This window comes from Porites lutea, chromosome 14 (assembly GCF_958299795.1).
Source record: "Porites lutea chromosome 14, jaPorLute2.1, whole genome shotgun sequence".
NCBI lineage: Eukaryota > Metazoa > Cnidaria > Anthozoa > Scleractinia > Poritidae > Porites > Porites lutea.
In genome coordinates this window covers 8010088-8032108 of record NC_133214.1, presented here as the reverse complement: position 1 = coordinate 8032108, position 22021 = coordinate 8010088, and the positions used below count along the sequence as shown (strand labels likewise).

The following is a 22021-nucleotide window of genomic DNA, read 5'->3' as shown; positions in this document are numbered from 1 at the left end:
ACACACTTGCAACAGCCTTCTTAAGTCGTTTTTCTTTCCAAGTTTCTGTTATCAGAGTTAAAGACCAAGTATGTGGACAGAACGTTACAGATTACTCAATTACTGTAATGTTATTGTGTAAAATTCAATGATTTGCTTAATTTGTGAATGTATACTGATAATATCGTTATAATCGGGAAAAATTTTACGATTCTCATCGTTATATCAAAGATCGTCAGTATATCGAGGTTCTGACCCCCAGCATACAGCTTACTGTAACTTTTGCCGCCACATAGAATATCGATCGTTATACCGGGAACATCGTTATATCGAGGATCGTTAATTATATCGGGGTTCCACCGTAGTCACCTTTCCACTGTGAGGCCCTGCTGCTAGGGTACAATAATATTCTGACAAGCGACACGGCCTTGAAACAGCAACATAAGACAGATGAAATAGCGACAAACAACACATAAATGATTTGAGACTTGGACAGCGATGAAGACAATCACAAATACAATAGGAAGATACCAACAGGGACGAGGCTTCCTCCACAATACGTGAAACAATGGGTTTTCAAATTCAAACTAGGGGAATGTGTACCCCCACCCCCTCTAAAAAAGAGTGGTGAATAAATTGATATCGCATACTCACTTTGCTTTGTAACATTTTTGTTCTAAATATCTGATTTGTGTTTTATTGACATATTATAATTACACTGCATGCACATATAAATGTTCTAGAATAACTATTGAAAAAACTGATAAACTTTATCCACTCTTTTTTCGAAGTCATTTTGTCACAATTCACTCTATACTTTTTCTTTGTTTTTTTTTATTATGTGGAGAGGAGGCAAGTGCAAGCATCAAGTCGCAAGTGTACACCCCTGCCGTCTGATAATGACCACCGTGGTGGTGTAGCTAAAAGGCTTTTGCCTTTTTTTAATAGAGAGCTTTAGATCTGAGGACGAGACAACATTTAATTTTAAATTTTCTCGCCTGTTCTCTAAAAAAGACACCTCGCAAAGCTTCATTGTACTTTTTTTCACCACAAAAGCCGGTTAACTCGCTTATTTCCGTTGAAGGAGGTTAAGCCCTCTCTCGATCGCTAAGGGATAAGATTTCTAACATTTTAATGACTTGTTTTCGCCACTACTACATTCTCGCTAAAACTCGCAGTAGACTGACGATGGCTACCACATTTTCCCGCCAAAATGACGTTGGTTCGTGCGCATGCACTACCAAGTATTGAGAAAATCTCGTTCTCGTAGTCGTCCTTGTCCTCGTCCTCAAATCTAAAGCCGTTAGAGGGTATGGGTATCGTTCTAAACACACTCATGGATTAGCAGTAACCGAGGGGTGTGTCTCAATTACACCTCTTAGTACATGTGTCATTTTTCTCATTGTTTTACTTCTGTTTTGTTGTTCAAAGTAGTGTTTTGATAAAAAACTTTCTTCTATAGTTTAATTCATCTAATGTTTTCACCTGTTACAAAAGTGACGCAGGATGATTATCATTTCTCTTAAAATTTTACAGCTCTCTTCCATCCTTTGACAAAGATATTAAAGAAAAAGTTGACAAGGACATCAAGTCAGTTCGAAAGTGGATCAAGGAATTCCTTTGACACTTGCAACAATCATACTTTTTTTATAATTATTAAAATATAAAATTTGCATCTAAGTTTAGAATGAAATATTTCATTGCATCTTTATTTTTAACCAATTTATATTTTTCATTCAATAAACAAATTTTTTATTTTTAAACTGTTGGTCTCCAAGACTATTGGGGAAACAATAGTAAAGAAAGGCAAGGAAGTGTTTGTTGCAGCTTTCTTTGGATGGTCTCTCACAAGGTGACCTTGGGTTGCTTGTGTGCCTTTTTTTCCTATCTAGGAAAAAGTGAATTACTCCTGATGTTGAAATTTTTTCCAAATTGAGTTGTATATGGGATTGTATACCCGGAGTGGTCAATCGATAAAAGTCGGTAGCACTCAAGTGATTTTTATCCATTGATAAATGAAATCGGTGAATATCGATAAACTAAATTGCTGTGTCAAATTGATATCATCCATTTTTCATGATTTTAACGATTTATAACGGAAGTCCGCCATTGTTGTTCTTTTGGCGTAAGCTAGATAGTACAGCTGAGAAAACACCCACGAGAAGGAAATGATGAAAAACATGAAAATGAGAAATGTGGAAACTTTTACACCCACTAGTTTCGCTCTAAAGCCCTTTGTTTTGTTCATTATATTAAAAATAGTTCCGTTTAATTAGTTCCCGCAGGCAAGTATCACAAGAAATGCAACCTTAGATGAAGGTTTCTTTGCCTGAATTTCAGACATCCCCTCCAGTCGAAGGGATGTCTGAAATTCAGGCTAAAAGATTTCCCCACATAGATTTCACCACTTTCCGTTTTCAATCGATGAACTGAAATCACTTGCTTGCTAGCGATTGTTATCGATTTCGATTTTTATCTATTGGCTACTCCTGGATGTAACTACATCCGGAACTAAACCGACGTTATTTTGAAAAGGTGGCAGATCTAAATAGTGAAAAACTGGACGCCTACAAACCTGGCCAATATCAGTCATCAGAAGAAGAATTTAAACCTGGTTTTAAAGAAAGCTAATATATCTTTTTTTTTTAAAAAAAAAAGTGATAACTGTTTGATCTCAGTTGAAATTCAGTTGTCAACAAATTTACTGTTTGCATGAATTCAGCAGTTTTCATTTTTTGACTTGCACCTTACCTTATTTACTTTACTTGTTCTTGCTTGCTGTGTGATTATTTTCCAGATACAATCGATATCAATCAAATCGGATTTACCTATTTTTATCCATTGACTACTCCGGGCGAAAGTCATGCAGGGAAGATTAATGCGAAAGATGTAGAGCTTTTTGGAACGGGTCTGTCCATAAATTCTATCGCTTGAAAGCGTTGATTACTTTGGAACAAGTGGATACTTCAACGGTTGAAAAAAAGAAGAATCTAAGATGAGCGAAACGGTGAGGCTGTTAAAACTTTCATTGTATGCAAATGAGTCTTGCATGCGGTTTATTTTCGGCGATGATTGAAATGACTCGCTATGTTGACCACGTTTCGCTGAAAACAATTTAAAAAGATTACTCGACCGTCGATTAAAAAGGGCATGAAAAACGTATACCAAGGAAATTCTTTTTCTGTAGAAAGCACGTTGTTGCAAAGGCGAAGAGTTCGAAAGCAACGGTGAATTTAAATTCCCGTGACTTGAAGAATCGAGCACGAAAATAAAGCTTTCTGAAGCCATTTTAAGCATTTTTGGGGATCGGATTGCTGGGAAAAATTTATCTGTTCCGCAGATAAATTGGGGTGGGGGTTAACGATTGCTAACAAATACCACAAACAAGCTACAGACAACAAATCCCCTCAGACACCCTGAATTGTCTTTTTCCTAGCAACACTTTTCTTCCAAGGGTACCCCTGGATTCACTTTGTTGTATGTATTTAGTTGATAGAATTTCGCAGTTGTTAAGATGTGACGTCGCGTTGCACTTTATAAATAAAAAAAAATACTTGAGATATTTATTTATTTATTTAGCTTCGCCAAACTAGAAAACAATCTTTATACATGAAAACATAAAAAAAAAAAAAATTAGTCAGGGAGACCACTACAGTCTAACCAATTACAGTGGATCCCACGTCAATAATAATAATAATAATAATAATAATAATAATAATAATAATAATAATAATAATAACAAACGTAATAACCTTTTTCTCTTTCCTTTTTTCGCTTTTCTTCTCTTCTTTTCTTTTCTTTACTTTTTAAAAAAATTTTATCCAAATTTTCATTCACCACCCTTAATTAGCATGATGTACCCCTATAGCTCCAGAAAGCCTATAGTTTATAAGCCCTTGGCTTCTATATAGGCTTCCTTGCCATTACCACTTTAAACATTTGATCTTGTAAATGTATACTGTTGTTGTATTTCTGGTGAATGGCAAAAATAAAATGAAAATGAAATGAAATGAAAGCTACTGATCTATAAAGAAGAAAAATCAAAAGGAAACAAGACGGAAGTTCAAATTGCTAGGCGGGCACAAGAGAGTCCTCGCTATGTTGCACCTGGGACAAATTGTTCTCCAGGTTCTAATATCGTCAACGTCGTACAGGTCCAGAGCCCCTTACTGTAATATTGAAAGAGTGAACGCTTAAATGAGGCTAGAGAGATGTGACTTGTGCGTAACTCAGCGGGCAGAACATTCCATGTGCGGCACGCGCGTATGAAAAATGAGCGTTGATAAGTAACAGTTCTACTTCGCTTAGAGATATAAGTAATAGCATTATTTGCTGCTCGATGACCCGGTAGATCTTGTTGATTGTCTAGTTGCAGGCAGAGCTTCACTATCTTTGAAAACTAAATTATTAACAGCTTTATAGAAAAAGACTATATCCAAAAATTCATGCCAGAATGAGATAGGTAAAAGATTTGTTAGTTGGAGGCGGGTTTTATAGGTTACATCGCGACGGAAGGAAGGCTTCAAAATTAGTTTTGTTGCACGGCGCTGCACGTTTTCAACTCGCTTTAGTGGGCCAATGGACTGTGGCGACCATACTTGGGTTGCATAGCCGAGATGGCAACAGGCGATAGAAAGATAAAGTGTACGACGCGTTTGGGTGCTTTGGATATATAACCTAGAAGCTCCGCGCACAAAGCCGAGGAGTTTGTAGGCTTTCGCACACTTTTCATAAATTTTCGTAAATTGTTTAAGAAAAGAAATAGGGAAATAACATTTTTCTAATTCAGATTAAATATTTCTAACACTTCACGTTTTGAATGACCGTTCATTGCACTTCGATAAAAAATAATGAGGGAAAACATCATTTTTAATGCCCAAATTTAATCTTGAATTATTTAAAACTTTAATTTTAAACTTCGCGTACTTTCATTCCAAACGTAGAAAGTTAGGTATGTTCATCCTCTTTCAGAAATGCTAATTTGTTTATCGAAACAAAGTAATTTCGCCACCAATTCGCCAATTTCCTTCATTTTCAATGTTTGGTCACGTGACATGTCACGTGACCATAATTAAACGTTAAGGCACACGAAAACCTCAACATTTACTTTTAGAGAAAAGTTCAATTTGTTCTAGGTCTCTTAGCGGGAAATATAGCCTCTTTGACCCAGGCCTCGGGATGGCCCGAACCTATTTATTTGCCCGTTGGTTATGTTTTTGAATCGCGTTTTTCGGCAGAAATAATTTAACCGATATCTATGATTTTTGGCGTCCTTAATAAAGAATGGTCGAACTTTAAGAGAATGCTGTTTATTTTCTTATGGGAGTAAAAACGTTTGAGGTATCGGCATATGCTCAAAACCGCATTTTTACAAAAAATGGCAATAATTTCAAAACCCTAAGACAGATTTTTCTCTAACTTCGGCAAATTAGCCTCAGAGCTCTCTAGTTTCATATCTGCAAGTTTGAATTCAATCGTGACCGTAGAACTCGCTGCACAAATAGCTGGTCAAATTTAACCTTAAAATGCAACAGTAACACAATTATATTGTGAAAGTTGAAACACAAATAGAGGACAACTGCCGACGGACCATCTCCTATTTGCAGGGGTATTCTTGCCCAAAGCTTCAGTCGCAAGAAATTAAGTAATCAGAAACATACGGCGAATACACTTCGCAATACAAGAAGAACAACTTTATGCTGAATGCGGGGGAAGATTAAATAACTTCTATTTATCAAAGTTACTGTGTATTTTTCCTTCTCTTTTCGCAAAATTTCTCAACAAAGAACGATAACATCTACGGAAATCTCCTACCAGTTTTTAGCACTGAAGGTTCCTGTCTTGAGGAGAAATAAAGCCACCAACTCCAGTACTTCAACCGATCCATTTTCAGCTGCAACGAAAACCCTTGTATTAGGTAATTTATTCAAGTTTGAAAGATTTGCAATCACATTCGCACGGGCATTTTGCCATTGGGGTAAATGAAAACGATTGTCATATTTTCCTCATCTTTATCCCCAAGCGGCAAACTTCCCGTGCGAATGTGATGTCAAGTCTAAAAACCTTGAATAGATTACTAAGTACAAGTGCTTTCAGTGCAGCTGAAAAATGGACGGTTAGAACGTAGTTAATTGAGTGGAATGGTTATGAAACCCGTCAGACTCCTTTGTTATATGTTTTTGTGGACCTGAAAGTGCACAACGTTCAAAAGAATTCCTATCATTTTGATTGTATTGACCAATAAAAACGTGGCATTAATTTATTCCGTAACAATTTGCCAACAGAAAACAAAGGATTGTGCACTTTCAGGGTGCTCCAACATAAACTGCAGCACTGTTGTTTTTATCATTGATGTTTGCCGCTTCTCATAACCAGTCTCCTCTAATAACTATGGTTAGAAGTATTGGAGTTGGTGGCTTTATTTCTCCTGAAAACGGAAACCTACGACGCTAAAAACTCTTGAGAGTTTTTCGTAGATAATATAATTTCCCTTGTTAAGATAGGTTTCAAAAACAAGAGGGACAAATACAAAGAAAGTTTGATAAATAGAAATTCTTTTATCATGCCCCGCATTCAGCATAAAGTTGTTCTTCTTGTATTGCGAACTGTATTCGTCGTTTGTTTCTGATTACTCAGTTTCTTGCAACTGAAGCTTTGGGCAAGAATACCCTTGCAGACGGGAGATAGATCGCCGGCAGTTTCCCTCTATGCGTCAACTTTCACAAATGTGTTAGCGTTGCATTTTAAGGTTAAATTTGACCAGCTATTTGGGGCCACCTTAAACCTCTTGAGTGTCCGAGGCAAGATTGCTTGTCACCCACACATAAAGGCCTTTCTCTGTATTGCGAGATTCCAAAGGCGTTTCATTGATAATATAGGTGGACTGTATAGGTGATTTTTTGCAAGTGATACACTGGTATTTACACTTGGACTGATGAAATATGAGTCCAGACGATTCGCACCAAACGACAAGATCGTTAAAGTCAGATTGCAAGACATTACAGTCTGTGATAGAATTGATGCTCTTGAAAATCTTCGTATCATCGGCGTAGCAGGCAACTCTCGATATCAATGACTTAACCTTCAACTATTCGTCACCAGTGCCGGATCCAGACCTTGAGATAAGGGGGGAGGGGGGGGGGGGGGTCTCCAAAGAATTTTTTTTTTGTCCCTTCTGGCCTCAGTTTGGTCTAAAAATAAGGGGGCGGGCCCCTCCCCTGGATTTCCCACTGGAAACGTATGTGTTTTTAACACGGGTGGCCTTGTACTTGACTGTCACACACTCTGCTTACAGGACTTCATTTCCAGTAGAATCTACTAGTCTACAAATTGGAATAGTCTATTTATTTTTGTAGTAGTTTGAGATGTGTTTTTATTTTTCGTACTGACATCTTCGTTGATGTTTCCTTGGTGTCATAGTTTCGCAAGGTGTAGCTTCTTTGCCTCATATTGCCTTTGATTGCGGAAGATTCCTTGAAATGACGGTATAATTACCTAGACATCATTGGAAATTTTCACCCTAGATTTACAATTATTGCGTTCTTTCAGTATTAGTTCTTAGCAGCGTAGTATTCTTTTGATGTCTACGGCAAACAATAAAACACAAGGCATGACAAGGAAACGCCACAAAAGAAAAAGAAGAAAGGTGTTCACGGTGTGACGTTTCTTTCACTCCTAACTATTCTCACTGTATACATAATTGGCCCGTGACGCAGGAAATAAGTGACTCCTTTAAATTCCGTCGTGTTGGGCCTGCGCGCTGGTGGCATGATGCATTACGGCCCTTGGTTAGAATTGCTTAGTTTTTGCCCACCTCTTGGCCAGGAGTTTCACTCCTCCCACCTCCCTTGGTGGCGGTTGACGTCGCTTACCCTCATTATCATATTACACCCCTAGCAACGGCCACTTTCTTCTGTTCCCAGCGTGGCCGTTGTGGAGAGGTTCGACTACGCAATAATTTTGTGTTCGTTCCAAATCAACTTCCAAGTCTGTTCGCTAGAAGACCTGAAATGACCCGACCCTCCCCTCAAAAATCGGCCCCATGGGAATGGACACGCAAAGATAAAACTGAAAAAAAAAATTAAATGTTTTTAACTTATCGAAACTACCGCATTCATTCACTTTCTAGAGCACGAAAACAGCCGTCTCTCCTCGCCGCTAAAGACGTTTCGGCGGAGAGGAGCGAGGGAAGACCGGCTGTTTACGCAGGGTAGTTACTTCCTTGTTAATGTTGGAGACAAATCGTGGATGCTAACAAGTACCATGTGAACAGGTCCATCGAGCTTTGGAACTTTCAAGTGCCTATTCAAATACCGTATTTCTTCGAACAAGCGCCTACGCCGTCATGAGGTGCCCTCCTGTTTATAAGCGCCCACCTCAACGCTAGGCCATGATATCAAACAAGCCTCCCTCTCGAATAAGCGCCCCCCTCCTACGCCGATCTCCTCCTTCTTTAAATGCCGCAAGTCCCCCCAATATAGGAGCTATATAGGCTTACCCCAAACCCCGTTTTTAACTGAGATTTTATGGTTTAGGCATTAAGAGCCAGGGGGTCCTGCTGGGTTTCACAATCATGCGCAGAGAGAACGAACATCTGTATTTTGGCGGGACAACGCGATTGTATGGGGCATGTCAAGTATCTGATAAGTACGCCATGCAGATGGAGTGTTTTGGATCCCATCTTCCGTCCTACCAATGTTTTTGAAAATGAAAACAAACAAACAAACAAAGACACACAAGATAGGAATTCTCTTTTTAATTCCCTTTTTAATTCATCCAAGAACACAGCATCTTTTCTATTGTAAAGGCCAACGTAGTTTACAACAACTTTTTCGACTTTTTTTAATGCGCATTAATGTTATATCAATTTTCACTGGTTCACGTTGTTCGTTAAACTTCCCTTTACTATTTTTCCTGAGATAAATACTTCGAGCTTTTCTAATCACTCAAGCATCCGACCGCCACTTACAAATAAAACAATGAAAATCATTTCTTTGATAGGCGACAAGCGGGAAGCTTTGCCGTTCAAGGCCGAACGCACTGCTAACTTCGAAGATGGATCGTAAGGTATGTACCGGGAAAGGAACTGATCCCACCCTTACGAAACATTCATATAAAATACTATAACTCAGACCTACCTACTGCAAACACGTGCTTAGCCAGCGTCAGATTCATTTTGCTAAACTCAGAGACCATGTAATTCCCTTTCTTATAAAATCAAACTGCCTCCCTCGACAGTACGGGTACTTTTAACAGCTAAGCTATTTAATGTCATGTACGACGTCCATGCCAAGACAGTTCCTTCAAATCTCGATAACTTTGTCAAAATCCGTAAAAAAAAATCGCTATCATCCGCGATTATCAACTAATAAAAGTTTCTCTATCAAATACTCCCGAATTGAAGAGTATAGAGAAAATCGTCTCTCATTAGAATGAACGTGTCTAATTGGAATTTAATTCCACTTTCTGTTAAAAGTCTCAATAAATCTAATTTTCGTAAGAAAAAAAATCAATAAATGAAAGCGATACTCCCTAAGTCCTCGAAGCGACCGGCCAAAATGCAAAATACAGGGATCTCTTCCGAGAAGAGGTCAAGACACATCTACTTGATGGTAGATAATTTAATGCATGTAATTTCGAAGTTATGATATGTGTAGTTGCATATATATTGTCGTTAAAAGTTCTCCGTATACGCTAAGTAACACAGGACATAGAACGAACATAGAGATCTAATCATGCTGGAAGTGGTCGCTTACAAGCGGTTAAAAACAATAGAAAATCATTAAACCGTCAGCCCCAAAAAGTGGTCCCGGTCGCAAACAGGAGGTGGTCGTTTGCTTGAGGTTCCAGCTGTAAGGCTGGAAACAGTTTGATGTTTTGGACAGGTGGTCGCTTATGGTAGGTGGTCGCACATGGAGGTTCGACTGAATGTCAGTCAATTGATAGAGCATTTTATGAACTTAACGTGAAAATATGCTGTGTTTACCTCAGTTGTATCTCGATTCAATTACTGTCCCTAAAATTTACTGTAACTATTCAAAAATATGTCATTGTATCTTTCTGCTCGTAATTCTATTTTTTTTCTTTTTGCAATATTTGTTATTGCCTTTGTCTAGTACCTAGATTAGCTTAGCAGCTGTTTGCGAGGCATCCTATACCTTACATTTTTTACTCTCGTTGATAAAATATTGTTGTTGTCGTTAAGAATATAAAGTTGTTATTTTAACTGAACCATACACAGTTTGGTATGTAACAAGGTTAACGACATGTATTTGTCAAGAAATATCCTGTAGCACAAAGTTTTGTTAACGAATATGTTGAAAGAAAATTGCATTTAACAGATACTATTTACAAACGGATGCAATAAAAGATGGAAGATGATCCTTCACGAGTAAATGCCATTGAAGTATTAGAGAGATTTAGAGTCTCGTTCAGGGCAAACGGCAAACGTCAAACGTCAGATGCTTGTTGAAAAGTTGGTAACTTTTCAAATTTGAAATGAGCAGAAAAAAATTGTCCACAATTAATCTGCTGGATGCCGACAACATAAAACAACTTATTCCCGTATAGAAAAAATAAACAGTAAATGACAAGTAAAGGGAAAACTTGGTCACGTGGTACAATTTGACGTTTGCTGTAAACGCGATTCTAAATCTCTTATTGTAATGACTATTTTTCACATGAACGCCATCCTTGGAGAACAAGAGGCGGCTAAAAACTCATTCTCAGGGTCCTCTCCTACTCGTCTCTCCGACCCTGACAACGAAGTAGGAGCAGGTAGTCGGGACAAGAAGAACAGGCAAACCCCTGTGAAGCCACTCCTAATGAGCGAGTTCCACAAGTTTTTGAATCTCGAGTCCTTGCTTCTGATTGGCCAATTGGAAGTACGGAGCTCTGTAGACCCTCTAATTTCATTGGATATTCAATAGCAATCAGCACTATTGTTTTAGAGCAAGGGTCCATTGTTACTGTTATTTTTCGAGAGAAGAAAACAAGTCTCTCTTACAGACCTCTTTATTCTCTCTTGGGTTTGCTTATTGTTTTCTCACCCAATCCTGCGCGGGGCCTTGTACGAGCTGTGTAGCTAGCGTCCGAAACTGCTGGATAGCCTTCGTATATTGTTGCCAGATATGGTTTTAATCGACGATAATCTGACAAGCTATTTTGGAGTGTGTGTCCAAAGTTATTTTCAACGAGACCAAAAACATTGCATGTTCGGTCCCAATAACAAAAGCTTGCCGAGAAATTTTTTAAAAGCCGTGTAGCCGTCTTCTACGAGATTCTTTCTGGTTTCTTTTAGCTTGTTGGATCCCCCTTCGTTCTAAGCTGCCCCTAGTTTTCCAAAGATGCAAGGCAAAAGCATAAATTAAAGCAGTTGTTGCATCATGAAGGATGACGTCGTCACCTTATCCACCATCTGCCACCGTGCTAAGGAATTAAACAAAAAAGCGGTTTTTAGAGAAGTTTTAAAAATACGTAAATATAAAGAAGTATCAATAAAAAAGAGGAATGAATCATTATTTCACAGGAGAAAACAGTATTTTTGACCCCTTGGAGGAATAAAACAAGCCGGAATAATAATAATAATAATAAAAATAATAATAATAATAATCTTTATTTCTTAAGATAAAATCACATATCCTAAGTTACAATATAAACTCAAAAAACTATTTACATATCATATCTAAAAATTATTCTGTTACTAAAAACGTTCTTAAACCTGTCAGTGTAGATTCTAGGGACAGAGACTGACGTATTTCTAAGATTGTACCTCATGTTCTTTTCCTTAGGTAAAAACTGGAAGAACGGGCATTCGGGGTCATTCGATCTTTTTTTGTAGAGTGTCTTGTCCGCCTTCTCTAGCAAATCCCTGATATTTACATTCTTGGACATAAACTTTCTTTTCATACACCGGTCTAAAAAATTCTGTATTACAGAAAGGTCGGAATCTGAGGCACCATAAACCGGCAGAGCGTAAGAAAAATTTGGTAAAACTATTGCGTTAAAAAGGTGATCTACTTCCTCCTGGGACATTCCTTCCTTACGTAAAGATCCTAATACAAATAATGACTTGTTCGCCTTAGTTACCTTCGCGCGCACGTGACTACTGTATTTACAATTTTGTTGGAAAGTAACACCTAATATGGATAACTCTGCGCACTGCGGTATATTACTAACTGGCTCGATGTCCTGACTGAAACCTTTCTTACGGAAAATAATCTCCTTGCATTTTGTTGGATTGCATGTCATGCGATTGCCGCTGGACCAGCTAAGAAACTGATCCACCAAGTCAGTGCGACACTGGCCGTTTCCCCAAAAAGGGACGATAATTGTAGAATCATCAGCATATTTAAACAAGGCTGGGCGACCTTCTAGATTGATCTTCAAGTCATTAATAAACACGTTAAAAAGATATGGCCCACTGACACTACCTTGTGTCGTACCCCTATTGACCTCACGCCACTGTCCCTCAAAACCGTTATAAACTACTCGCTGCTGGCGTTTCTCGAGAAAGCTTAAATACCAGTTCACAATAAGGGGATTCAATGGCAACTGCCTAAGCTTAGATGACAGGAGTTCATGATTGACACAGTCAAATGCTTTACTAAAATCCATTGCAAATACTCGGACGGCTTTGCAGTCTTGTTCGTCTAAATAGCTGTAGATGGTGTGCTACATGCTCAAGAGCGCATCAGTGCAACTCCCCCCTGTCGTATAAGCAAACTGTGTTGAACTCAGATGCTGTTCGACAATGTCTCGTACATGGATGTTATACACAGATTTCTCGAACGCGCGTGCAATTACAGGCGTGATCTTAATTCCTCTGAAGTCCTGCTTGCCCTTAGGGATGTCGATCTTAGGGAGGGGCGTCACGTGGGCCCTTTTCCACGAGGAGGGCCACTTGCCAGTTTTCAGGGAAACATTCCAGATCTTATGAATCTTATGGAATAATTTTAGGAATCTTATGGAATAATTTTAGGAACAGTAGAAAAATACCTTTGTTTTGTTTTAATCCTCCAAACCTAAGGACCAAGTAAAAATTTAAACATATGGAAACTGGTATATTGAAGGTTCAACAAAATATGTAACATTCTGGAGTATTCGTGATTAATCAGGACATTCATATGCAAGACGTGTGTTGGAATGAGAAAGCCCAACCAACCTAAATATAACTGTAAATCAACGGGTGAGATCGTTTGGACACCTAATGATGCACCCGTTTCTCAATGTGCACTCATTCTTGGGGTTCTAACAGGGTTTTTCTGTTTTGAGTTATAGAAAAACTTAGTGGAAATTTGCACGTAATGGTGATCGTCCTTGTAACTTCCTTTTTTATATATAAATTCTTTTTTCTTTAGTTTACTAACTGACTTCCTCATATTATCCGATAATCCTTAGGTTTTTCGTTGTTGTTGTTTTTTGTTTGCTTTTTTTTTGCGGTCGTTGTAACATTTACGTGGGTATGTTACAGAAGTGATTTAGTTTGGCATTTTGTCAAATTACATACAACTAAGTTAACTAAAATGCCACGTTTAGAAAGGTATCGTCGTTTTGTAGCTATTCTCCCACGCAATATTTTTGAAGGACCAAAGTTCATCTCTAGGAACTGGAAGTGAGCTCTGACTGGTCTGCATGAACGCCGCGCGTTTCAGCAGACGTTCGTCAGGGAGGTTGGTTGGATGACAAGCCAAAAGAGCGTTTGCGAAACGGAGAAGCCTACTCTCCACCTATTTGAATCGCACTAAAAGCTTAAACCTAAGTACGTGCCTGCTTATATGGGCCAGGTTAACCAGGCTGGCTGATTTAAGCGCGCTATCTCGGTCTGGTGTTCATGTGAGAAATTTCAGGAAATTGTTTACGTGGTAGTCTGCACGGAAGTATAAAATGTCGTTATTTGCTTTGCTGCAGTTCTGAACGTATGACCCGCCCATAACCGCGAGCGGCCAAGGACAACTTTGTGATCCAACTTGTGTAAGGGGAAAAGATGTCTTAAAAAAAGCGAGAATGAGTGCGATTCGATTCAGTCAAGAAGGCCGGAGTAAAAGGAAAAAAGCCACGTAAGGTTGACCGGAAAATTCTGATGAAAGCCTTATTCCACTACACACCTTTGCTTCCTTCCATCAAATCCTAAGATCCTAAAAACTATTCCATCCTAAGATCCTAAAAACTATTCCAAAAACGAAAGAGACAAAACGAATGGTAAAAGTCGAGACTACTGTGTCACGAGATTTTGCATTCTGCGTATGCCCGAACTTTAAAAGCTGATATTTTGCATCTGCAGTAGAAGGCCGCCAATTGCTTGACCTGGAAACCACGTTTCGGGCATCTTTGGCTCTTTATAGTCCAAAATTGACCAGAAAACAGCCCGACTAGCTTCAAAACGCGATTTTCGGCAAATAAAGGAGCGAAAGGATGAATCATTACTCATTACTTGTGAAATATCCAAAAAAGGGAGACGTACGACTCAGGTATTCACACAACGGAAAATTTTGAACCCAAGATGTTGGTTAACCGAGACGTCATAGCAACAGGTCCTAAGTTTTCTTAAGTTACCGTTCGCGAGATAGACTACAAATAGCCCCTCAATTTCCTCAAGGACCGTGGAGCGTGAGAAATACACGAGCCTGCCTGAAAATCCCCCATGGGGGACGATTTTCACGCGCTTACGTCTTTCACTTATCTATCCAAGGAAAAATGAGGGGCTAGTCGTAGTCTATTCACGTGATTTAATTACTTTATTTCATTGGTTGTCATTTCAGTACACTTACCTATTGGCTTACATTCTGCTGAGTATAGGTTGGTTGGGTTATTGAGTCACTACCTTTTAGTTGGAACCAAAATAGAAGAACAACACAACTGCAATCAGACACACCAGTCCAGCAACCACTATCTTGATATTAGTTTCATCAAACCACCTCCCTTTATAGAGAAGAGAATACACAGAATAAAATAATAACATTTTTTAAATAATATTTTATTTACCTGGTGCATATAACCTGCACGTTTTAAACCGACTTGTTGTAACGTTTGCGTATCATAGCGAAAATAATAATGATTATGATAATAATACAACAAAACTACTTCTTGAGACCTGCTTTAAAGAGAAGGAAAACACCAAGCATTGCTCCGATATGTTTTCTTTTTTCATTTAGTTCCTTTTTTGCTTGACTTTCTCTTCGTTATTGTAAATGAAAACGCTACAGAACTTGAACGTTTTTATTAAAGTGACAATGACTAGCGGGGTCAAAGTTTTCTTTGAATTCCCCATTCAATAAGTTCACTTTTAATAGACATCAAAACAAAATGTCAATAAGGCACTAGCGGAAAAACGACCGGGGAAGAAAGGGTGGCGCAGTTGTGAGAGCACTCGCCTCCCACTAATGTGGCCCGGGTTCAAATCCTGGTGTCGACGCCATATGTGAGTTGAGCCGGTTTGTTGTTGGTTCTCTCCCTTGCGCCGAGAGGTTTTCCTTCAGCTCCTCCGCTTTTCCCCTCTACTTAAAAACCGGCACGCAACATTCAATCTGAAAAGCATGGACACGTTTGAACGACACTACCTACTTGACATACCAGCTAAACTAACCAACCACCTATAACTGAATCTACACGTTACCTTGCAAACTAGCGATTCTATTATACTAAGCTCTCCTATCCTCTTTTGATTAAACTAAACAAGTAGACGAATAATTGACCAACCCGAGAAATTAATAACTTAATTACCTATAAAGTGGAACCTATTAACTAAATTAGAAGTGACAAGTGTGAATTTAAACGCCAACTACCCTTAACCCTTAGCAAAAAATTTTTCTCACTAGATTCAATTAGTATTACTTAGCAAGTACAAAGCAGCGCGCACTCTGTATCTCGCCAATAGTTTGTCAAAACAAGGTACCTTTTCAAAAAAAATTACTTCTATTTTGATAACGCGACATTGTAAATCTAACATTACCATGTAAGTAGTCAGTTCAGCTACCGTTAGCTAAGTTGCTTGGAATAAGGCTGACATAGTGATGCTCATGCAAGTGTCCCAGTACAAGCCGCTCCCGGCCAGAAGCTTCACGCTGTGGGTTAATTGTTACGTCACGATGATGTGGCAGACAAGAGATCACATGAATGCATGTGTCAAAGCAGTTTGCCGCACCATGGAGAATCACGTGATCATCCCATGTACCATCTGTCATCATACTTCTGAGGTAGGCATCCCAAGATGAATATCCTTGAACAAAGTGGAAAAGATCTGTCCCATCAGGCTGTAACGAGAAAAATACTATTGTCAATGCCAAAAGAGTGCTGTTGTAACCATTATCAGTATGCTTCTTTACCTTTCCCACGAGGCACTTATTCGAAAGCAACTTCATAAATAGTAAGTCATTAAAACTCATTGATAGCTACATTTAAATAACATTGACTAAATTTCATCCACGAGACCGAATCGAATGTAACATTTCCAATATTAGTTTAACACTTTCAAAGTTTAAAACACTGAGGGAACCTTTACTGAAAATGAAAGATGTGTTAAAGAGGGTAAGTCGAGCAAGATCGTCTTATTTTCCATCCTTGCCGTCTGTTCAAAACGTAATAAAAACCGCGTTGCTTAAGCGTTGCTTGTCCAATCACAAAGTGGGAGGCACTACACGAAAAAATTTAGGACGCTAGAATGCTTGCGGTTGGAACCCTCTAATACGCTAGTAGTATACTGAATTTGAATTTGATAACTTGCTTGTACAAGCAAAAGCAATTGTGAGCGCGCCGTTGGGTTAAAACAAGAGCCATGATGGGACTTTCAATCGGCGAAAACGTCAAAAAGTCCATTTAGGGCGAAGTGTCTCAACTCATTTTGTCGCCGATTGTTGTTAAAATAATTATTCACGAAAAAGGTTTAAAACCCTTGAACAGCTGGGTAATCAATAGGAAAGCATTGGATACTACTAACCAGTGTAGGATTGTCCTTCAGATAACGGACAACATTTTTTCTAAGTTCTTTATCAGAGAATTTCATTCCTTTTATGAGCTTAAGCTGCTCCGAGATTGCCAAAAACATGCAGTTTCCTTCTCCTTGATTGTCGGAAATTACAAAGCCTCTTTCGAAAGCAACTTTCCTCAAATTCAAGGAAGGCTCAGTTTTGTCGGCATTTCTATATGCTTCCAGCTTGTCTATTATTCGCAGGGCATCGTAAGTGACCCCACCTGTAAATGAAAGGAGCAAACAATATTCAGTTTGAATCTCTTTATAGAATTAAAACAAAGGTAAACAAGTGTCGTATCCGCTCAATTTCAATAGAAGGTAAACTTTAATTGTCCTGCCTCTTATTATTTTCGGTTATCCAAAAGCTGCAACAAAATCCCACCATCGTACAGGAGGGATAATTAACTTCGTATATTATGATATTGTACTGTCATCAAGAGAGACTAATTTCTCTTGACTGTCAATGGCCGTTTTCACACAAGAGACGGATAATCCACCTTCAAAATCCGTCAAAATTGACAGATAAACAGATTGATAAAGATCAGGCAGATTGTTCATCCAAAATTAAAACCGTTCCATTTTCAAATTAAGACTATCATTCGTCTGACGCGAATTTTCCAACGGATAATCCGTCTCTAGTGTGAAAACGGCCATTCAGTAGCATAACTATCACCGAACAAATAACGGAAAAAATTTCGATACTAACTATCATTATCACTGATCCGTTGCAGCATCTTCTTCACTTAGTTAAGTTGTTCTTCATGTCCTTTTGTTAACCCGAAATGTACCACATTGACAATGTGGAGAAACGCAACACTTAAAATTTACAAACGTTAACGGAATCGATCCTGCTACAAGTGATTTACGCTTGAATTTTGTGAGAAATGAAAATACATTTATTACTTTTAATCCTCACCTTGAGCTAACTGGGCATCACTATCTATCTCCCTAACTTGGTTACAACTCACAACTCCCGATTTGTGCTCCTCTTTTTTCCTTCACCTGTTGAGGGCAAGCAATAACAAATTTCTTCCATAAAAATTTTAGTTTTACACGACTCCTTATTCAGCGCAGTTGCGATATTTTGTAAAAAGATTTTCACGGGTTCTTCAGGACCTACATCGATAACACCAAAATTTGTCACGTGAATTTTGCAAGGCATTTCAAAAGCCTGCCTCAAGACAAAACAACTACAATTTGCTGTAACCCATTGACTCTACGGTTTATTTTCAAGCACCTATCAAGTTAAGCTGCAAGAGCCGTCTTTGGACGAATTTACTATAAACTAAGAAAAGTCTGACAAAGGGGCCGACACGCTTTGAAAGATCCCTTCCCCTATAGACCATAGCTCCGGCGGGCTGCTCAGGGGGAATATCCTATCAATAGACTAAACTCACAGCTTGGGGGCTACAAAGTACTAAAACGCCTGTCTTTCCAGTCTGTAAGTATACCACAAAAATAAGTAACTTGAACTTTACCCCAATCCAACTCGGCATCACTTTCGTCTGTTTCTAATCTGCGTTTTCTGTGCTTTCCTACGAATAAACGTAAAAAGTGTTAAATTAAATGCATTCAAAACGCCTATTTGTATTCAAGGGTCGTCTGTTTAAACGAGATCGCCAATCGAAAACAGCTGGCTTCATATCTGCTTCTAATTTGGTTAAACTCGGCTTGTGGAAGTATACAAATATTTTCTTTGTTTGTATCACATACATTCATTTAGTGTGAACGGACTAAAACGAGGTTTGCTGAAGTTAGCCTAAAAATGAAAAATTTAAAATTTCCAATTGAAAGTCAATTTTTTGTCAAACTGAGACGCCGGGATAAGAGCATTTCAGATGAGTTTCAAATTTGCTTATTATTACAAACAGCACGTAATATGATTATTTGAGTTTTTGTTTCACTACAAAATGTCATCTTCCCACCTTTTATCATAAATAACTTTTGTCATAAAAAATTGAAATTGAAATCTTCAATTGGAAGTCAATTTTTTTGTCAAACTGAGACGCCGGGGTAAGAGCATTGAGTTTCAATTTGCCTTTTATTACAACCAGCGTGTTATATGATCATTTGCATCACAAAATGTCATCTTCCCACCTTTTACCATAAATAGCGTTAAATCTTTGGGATGACAAATATTAAACTTGACCTATTCTGTAACTGAAAAAAGTAAATGACTTCCTATTTACTTCCCTTGGTATTTCACAGGTTAAGTTCAGGACTTTGCTTTATCAACTTTGCCCGTAACGTTGAAACTATTGAGCAGTAATCTCGTACCCAGATCTCTTGTTGAAGAAGAGCCTTCGGCTTCGTCGACAAGAGATCTGGGTACGAGATTAATTGAGCAGTACTCCGTGGTGTCGCAGGACTTAAGCCAAGCCTTGGAGGTTCAGGACGTAATCCAATAGTAGGTATGTTACGTAGTGGCGGATTTGGACTATTGAATAATGGCCGCATTAGAACTTGGTTTTCAGAAAAGAAAACGACTGAGTGTTTCTACGTTTGCGGCCAAATAATAGAGACATTAAGATCGAGGTTTTTAGGCATTTCCCACAAACCGCGAACGTCAAGAAGTCACGCCACCAAGGCCTTGCCGTCAGGTGTGCGGTTTGAGGTTCACGTTTGTACGGCTGAACCACGCACCAGAGGTAAGTGATTTACCGTAAGGTTTTTTTTGCACCCTAAAACATCAGAATCACACGTTTGAGAGGAAATACTACTTTTTAGAACTATTTCGCTTATCAACTATCGAACTCTTTTTATAGAAACGTAATTTTTAAGGCGATTTCTCGGTTAAAATTAATGAAAACAAACATGGCAGCCGCGGGCTACCACCCAAATATGGGCAGACCGTTGACGCGAAACCGCTAACCGCAAACCCAAAAAACGCAGTTTGCCGTTTGCGGAAAGTTACCCAAACCTCGATCTAAACGTCTCTAATGTGGTCATAACAACAACGCAGTCATATAAACGAGGAGGTCGTAAGGTCAGGGTTTCCCTGTAACAAGGTCAAAAAACGCTGCTACAGCACTTCACCCTTTTCAGAGGATTACCTAGCTAGATTGATAAAATAGCCATTCGTCATAGTGATCCAGTTTACCCAACATTACTCTTTGAACTGCAAAGCAAAATTTAGATTGGTTGGAAGCAAAATTTTCAAAAGATTTACTGGTTGGATTATGAGAAGAGCAAAACCACAACCGAGCCGAAGGAAAAAAATAGGAGATGGCATGAGAAAATACAACATGAACGTTTCCTGAATACCAATACTAACTGGCACTCCCATAGTGTGGCAAGGCTTGAAAAGCATTAGTGTCGCTGAGAATCTGAGCCGTTACAGAAGCTGCCATAAAACTTGCGAATGTTCTCCAAGAATCCTTAACTTTTCTGCCATCAGCGTATCCTGAAATTCCTTTAATAACTACCCACTCAATATCCAGGTCATGCGCTGCCGCAAACACACCTAAAAAATGAAGAATCGTGGTAAATGGAGAGAAATGGAGTTAAGAGCTAACAAATTCAGACGCCCGTGGAAGGAACCACGTCAAGAAGAGAGACAGTAAAAAAGACTTGACAATTGTCACTTTGAACTTGATTTTAAAGCATCAATATGCACAGGGCAATGAGGTCATACAATAAAATACCGTATACCAAGACCCACAGACCTTTTTTGTGTGGTATACAATAACCTAAGATATAGAGAAAAGATAGCCAGCTGACAAGAAAAGGAATAAAAAACAACCCTTTCTTAAAACCAACAGGCGCTCAAAAACTGCAAATTAAAACAAACGCCGGGTTCAATGTGACGATAACTGAGTAATGAAAACGACAGTTTAGAATCTTGTGGATCCCTATTTAAATCTGATTCAATGTTCTCTAACAATGGACAGCTATTTCTTACTTCACCAATTGAATTCATGTACACACTGCTAGCACATGAACTGCAGGCCAAGAAACTTACCTTCACCTTCTTGCTCTATAGCAACTGCTTCTGGAAATCGTTCGATGAGTGCGTTACACCGCTTGTGGTTATTTATAACTTTCGGTCCACTCAGAAACGTGCCGCGATGTATCTTTATCTCGAGTGCTCTTGGATCTTTCAAAGGTGGCTTCCAGCCATCACCAGCACTTAGAATCAATTTTGAAAGATGAGGCTTTAATGGAACTTTGACTCCGAGTTCCTCAATGCCATTTTCCGTAACTTTAGAAAAAGCGTATGTTACTAACTTCTTCAAAACTACTACGTCTCCAAGATTAACTCTGGTGACATTTAGGCCACTGCAAGAACCCACACAAAACACTGCTCTCGGCTTCAAAACTTTAACAGCGTTCATTACAACAACTAGAGAACCTCCCGTAGAGCTGGAACCCTCGTAGCACTTCATAACAGCAACGTTTAGCTTCAAATCATCTTCTCCCATATCTCCGAGGTACACGTAGCCAAGGTCTGGGTGGTGAATCTTACAAAATCCAGGATTCAGATGGGCAAGGCAGCTTAGAAATTCACAATCCTCGGAGGTATCTGCCTTCATCACCGTCAGTAGCAAAATATCGACTTGGATTTGGCAATCATCAAAATCTTTTGACGTTGGAGGAAGATCTTCTTTCCTTATCTGAAGAGCAATGACTTCAGGTGGATCAGTGGCAGAATCTTTAGACGGAGTCTCTATGAAAAAAATATATATGAATATCGCCAGCCTGATTAATATGTAAGGAGTAACATTGCAATACGAATTGACTTTATAAATGAATACAAAAAGGTAAAAGGCACATTGCAACATGCCCTATACTCCCCTCCCCATCCCTGTGCAGCGAGGCAAAAAATGGGAAACGTTAAAAAAGGATGTAGCCATGAGATATTTGCTGAGGTCACAGTAGCACGAGTTAGTTTTTAAGATGTTATAAAATTGTCATATGTAGGCCTTCTTTAAGGATTAAAATCGGGCTTGGTTTTTGTTGTCAACGTTAACCCCACAATCAAAGCGCATTTCCCACACATTTTGCAAATCTGAAAGCGTGTTTTCGGTATACTACACGGATGGTTAAATTGCCTATGATGCAGCAAGGAAGAATTCC

The 22021-nt window shown here is 38.8% G+C and overlaps 1 protein-coding gene across 1 annotated transcript; it reads right to left on the bottom strand.

Moving 5' to 3' along the window:
• Positions 1 to 11576: 11576 nt before the first annotated feature.
• On the bottom strand, positions 11577 to 17679 carry LOC140925067 (uncharacterized). The gene is made up of 6 exons (XM_073375022.1): positions 17652 to 17679; positions 16913 to 17166; positions 15953 to 16229; positions 14852 to 14898; positions 12976 to 13001; positions 11577 to 12637 (listed from the first exon to the last, which is right to left on the bottom strand). The coding sequence occupies exons 1-6, from the start codon at positions 17677 to 17679 to the stop codon at positions 11650 to 11652; spliced, it is 1620 nt and encodes a 539-aa protein (XP_073231123.1). The 3' UTR covers positions 11577 to 11649.
• Positions 17680 to 22021: the final 4342 nt, after the last annotated feature.

Excerpts from the sequence above, each read along its gene's own strand:
- LOC140925067 (XM_073375022.1), bottom strand. The coding sequence starts at position 17,679 with ATGCTGCAACGGATCAGTGATAATGATA. Across the intron at positions 16,230-16,912 it reads TGAAGGACAATCCTACACTG|CCTGATGGGACAGATCTTTT; the intron begins GTTAGTAGTATC and ends TTCTCGTTACAG. Across the intron at positions 14,899-15,952 it reads TCCAAGCAACTTAGCTAACG|GGAGGTGGTTTGATGAAACT; the intron begins GTAGCTGAACTG and ends TTCTCTATAAAG.